Consider the following 3,618-nt stretch of genomic DNA (forward strand, 5'->3'; position numbering starts at 1 on the left):
GGTGGAGCGGCGGGGTGAAGGGGGGGTTGGAGGGGTGAGATAAAGCACAGTGGGAGGGGAGTACCAGGGGGTTAGGGGCCAACACCCTCCCGGGTATCAACAGGGATACATGCATGCATGCATCCATCTATCCATTACATACATACACACCACACTCCACATGCCTCCCCCCGTCTTTCTCCCCCCCCCCCCGAGCTCACCTCAGGTCGGGCAAATGTGCTCCGGAGCCAGCCCGCCGCCCCCCCGTTGAGAACCTCCAGGGCGTACGTGGGCGACACGGTGGTGACGGCGTTGGAGTACACGATGCCGCCCTGCGCAGTAGTAGTAGTAGACAGCAGGTACGACATGTACGATTTCATGGCGAGTTATCAACGTAAACGACGCAAAACCTTATCATTCCTACATTTCCTACTTTTTTCGTACTTTACAATTGTTTTTACAACAATCAGGGTTGTAGAAAGTGATTAATTAAAAAGAGTGCAAGAACTGCATAAAACGCATAAAAGGAAGGTAAGCAAGGTAAGGATGTGTCTCTGCCCTTCCTTCCATTTCTCCCCCTCATCCCACCTCCCCCTATACACACCATACACACCTCCCCCTACACACACCATACACACCTCCCCCTACACACACCATACACACCTCCCCCCTCATGTCCCCACCTTCATAAGGTTGAGTCGCTCCGGGTTGTGCCCTATGGTCCGCTCGTCCAGGGCCTTATCGATGGATGCGAACAGCTCACCCGCCACACCAGTAAAGGAGAACTCGTCCTGGCGGCACTCGCCTGATGGGGGGACCGGGACCGGGGTGTGTGTGTGTGTGTTTGGTGTGTGGGGGGAAGACATGTGTATGTGTGTGTGTATGTGTGTGTGTGTGTGTGTGTGTGTGAGAGAGAGAGAGAGAGAGAGAGAGAGAGAGAGAGGAAAGACTAGCCACAGACGAGTAAAGCAGCTGCTGCGACCCGGGGTTGGGAGGGGGGGAGTGTGCGGGAACACGACGGGGGGTTCATCGAGTTGGAATGAGCGGTAGCAATGAGAGCGATGCGGGGGATGGGGAGGCCTGGGAGGCCGCGGCCCGGCCCGTGCCTGCCTCATACACACACGTGACGGCTTGAACGCGATCCTGACAACACCCTCCGGGGCCCACTCTGGAGCGCACCCACCGAGGCGGAATGCATTGCGGCGGGGATTACGACAACAATACGACAACTTTGAAAAAGGATTGGATCCAAGTGTCGTACTATAGCTTCTGTCCCCCGGGGAGGGTGCGCGCGGGTGGGAGCCCCTTCTCGGAGCTGAGTTGCCTAATTGGGATAAGTATCCATCACACACGTACGTACGATCTTCCGTACTCCCTTGCGCCGTATACCTGTGTTGTCCATGTTATGAATGGTGAGCACGATGCGTGTACGGGAGTACGACGCGCCGTTGTTGTACACCTCCCAGTACAGCATTGCAGCTGCTGCGGCATGCCAGTCGTGCAGCTGCAGGATGTTGGGGTGCTGGTTGCTCGCACGCAGATACTCCAGACACGCGCTGTGGTGCGTGGGGGTGGAGGGGGAGGGAGGAGGGGGAGGGATTGGGGGTGGGTGGGAGGAGGGGGTGGGAGGAGGGGAAAAGACGAACCGCTGGCGAGAATGGAGCGGATACCAAAGAGAAGTTAGACGGGTAATCGGGCAGGTGGGGAAGGAGGGAGAATTGAATGGATGATAATGATAACGATAATGGCAATGAGAATATGACGTACGTCGGGTCCTAGACCACTTGTAATCCTAGGAAGGCCCCCGAGTAGGTGTTTGCTACGACAGGCACGGGGGTGATGTTGTGTCCTGAGGTGTATGTATCGTATCGTATCGTATATCATAAATCATAAATCATAAATCATATATCATATATCATATATCATGTAACATATAACATATAAGCTCTCGTAGGGTTTTAGGGTTTTAGGGTTTTCTCTCTTGGAGGTTTTTTGTTGGCCTGTTAGGTATATCAGGAGCCCTCCCCTGCCGGGACTGCCTTAACCGATTTTGTGTTTGTTTGTTTGTTTTTTTCTCTTCGAATCCCGTTTTCGTTGGTGGTGTTTTGGGGGGTTGTTTCAGAGAGCCTTTGACTTTGCCCTAGCTGAGACTTGTGGACTCGCCCTAGCGAGACCTGAGAGCCCTTCGTGGTGTATTCAATGCAGCGCCATCCCCGGATGGAGGGGCTGCGGAGTGGCTGCGTAGAGTGTTGGCAGTCTGAGTCGGGGTCGGGAGCACACAAGACTAACCGACTTGTGCTGTGTGCTCTCCCGACCCTTGCGCTGTGTTTCGGCTTCGGCCCCCGGCTCTCGCGGCCCACAGTGTAATCTAAGTCATATATCACATCACATCACGGGATTCCTCCGACATCATCCGATCGGTGCGTTTTCCGTAGCACATACAGCCACATCTGATACGTACATACATACAAACTATTTAGAACGAGTAGTGGCAAAGCTGCGGGGGAGCAGGAAAATGTTTTCCGTACACAACCCCACCCACCCCACACTGATTCCACTGCATCTCTCGGCCCCCGGGGACCACCCGCAAACAAAACACACCTACCGGCAGAAGTACAGGTACGCCTCCATCTCATTGTACGATCCACCGTCTGGTCGGTGTACGGATTGTGTACGATTATGTACGATAAGTACGGGCGTATATTTTTTGGGATTCGGAAAGGGGGGCCGTCAAAAAGGGTGGTGAGGGGGGGTGGTCACTTCTCGGCGGTGGCACAGTCAGCTTATAGGAAGAAGACGAGTAAGCCTGTGATAGCCCTGCATACAGCCCCAATGCGCTATGTGTGGCTTCCCCGCTGCAGGCCAGGGCCGAGTGCACTCTCCAGTGCACCGCCAACACCGTGGCGGACCGCCACGGTGTTGGCGGACCGTGTTTTCGACATCTACTACAACGTGCTGGACGGCCCAAAACCCCCGCGTGCGTGGCCACCAACTTCGGCTACGAGCAGAATCCAGGGCACCTTCTTGCTCAGCTAAACATTAGAATGATGTGGCCATGTTTGCCTTGCCCAGCAGGCAAAGTTCCAGCGTTTGTGGATCTAGCCAACGGCTTCGTACGCTAAACGGGGGCATGCGCCTCCGCGCGGGCTTGCCCCTTCCGCCGAATCCATTCATCCATGCGGCGTTGCGGTACTCTACTGTCGTACAATAGATCCACGCACCCGCCACCTCCGTACGACAAACATACAGCATGCACCCTCTCCTCCCCTTCCCTCCCCTGGCCCCCTTTTTTTCCTCTCGCACTCCCACTCGCACTTCCACTCGCACTTCCACTCGCACTCCCACTCACAAATCCTGCCCCCTCGGAAGAGGTTGCAGTTGGTGCCGTCCGCAGGCCTCAGCAGGTACACGGCACAGCCCTGCACTAGGCCCCAATACACGGAGGTGCGCAGAGGGCCTGGGGGGGAGGGGCGTAAGAGGGTGCGTATGTTTGTGTTTGTATGTGTGTGTATCGTGGAGTGGTTTCATGGCGGGGTTTGGGCGAGTGGAGTGAGGGCGAAGAGAGGCCCCCGCCATGTCAGTGATCGACACAGGGGGGGGAGGGGGCTTACGGGTTAGGACGCGGTGCTCCCCTCCCTC

General features: G+C 56.1%; 1 protein-coding gene across 1 annotated transcript in view; it reads right to left on the reverse strand.

The window, feature by feature from the left end:
- Positions 1–3,618, reverse strand: part of VOLCADRAFT_108446 (uncharacterized protein) — a gene marked incomplete at both ends in the record, with an annotated part of 9,387 nt that overhangs the window by 3,396 nt on the left and 2,373 nt on the right. The window contains 5 exons of the mRNA XM_002959000.1: positions 201–311; positions 663–784; positions 1,336–1,535; positions 2,585–2,630; positions 3,329–3,436. Coding sequence (XP_002959046.1) covers positions 201–311; positions 663–784; positions 1,336–1,535; positions 2,585–2,630; positions 3,329–3,436 — 587 coding nt within the window. The remainder of the gene's footprint in view (positions 1–200; positions 312–662; positions 785–1,335; positions 1,536–2,584; positions 2,631–3,328; positions 3,437–3,618) is intronic.

Source organism: Volvox carteri, assembly GCF_000143455.1.
Source record: "Volvox carteri f. nagariensis unplaced genomic scaffold VOLCAscaffold_117, whole genome shotgun sequence".
NCBI lineage: Eukaryota > Viridiplantae > Chlorophyta > Chlorophyceae > Chlamydomonadales > Volvocaceae > Volvox > Volvox carteri.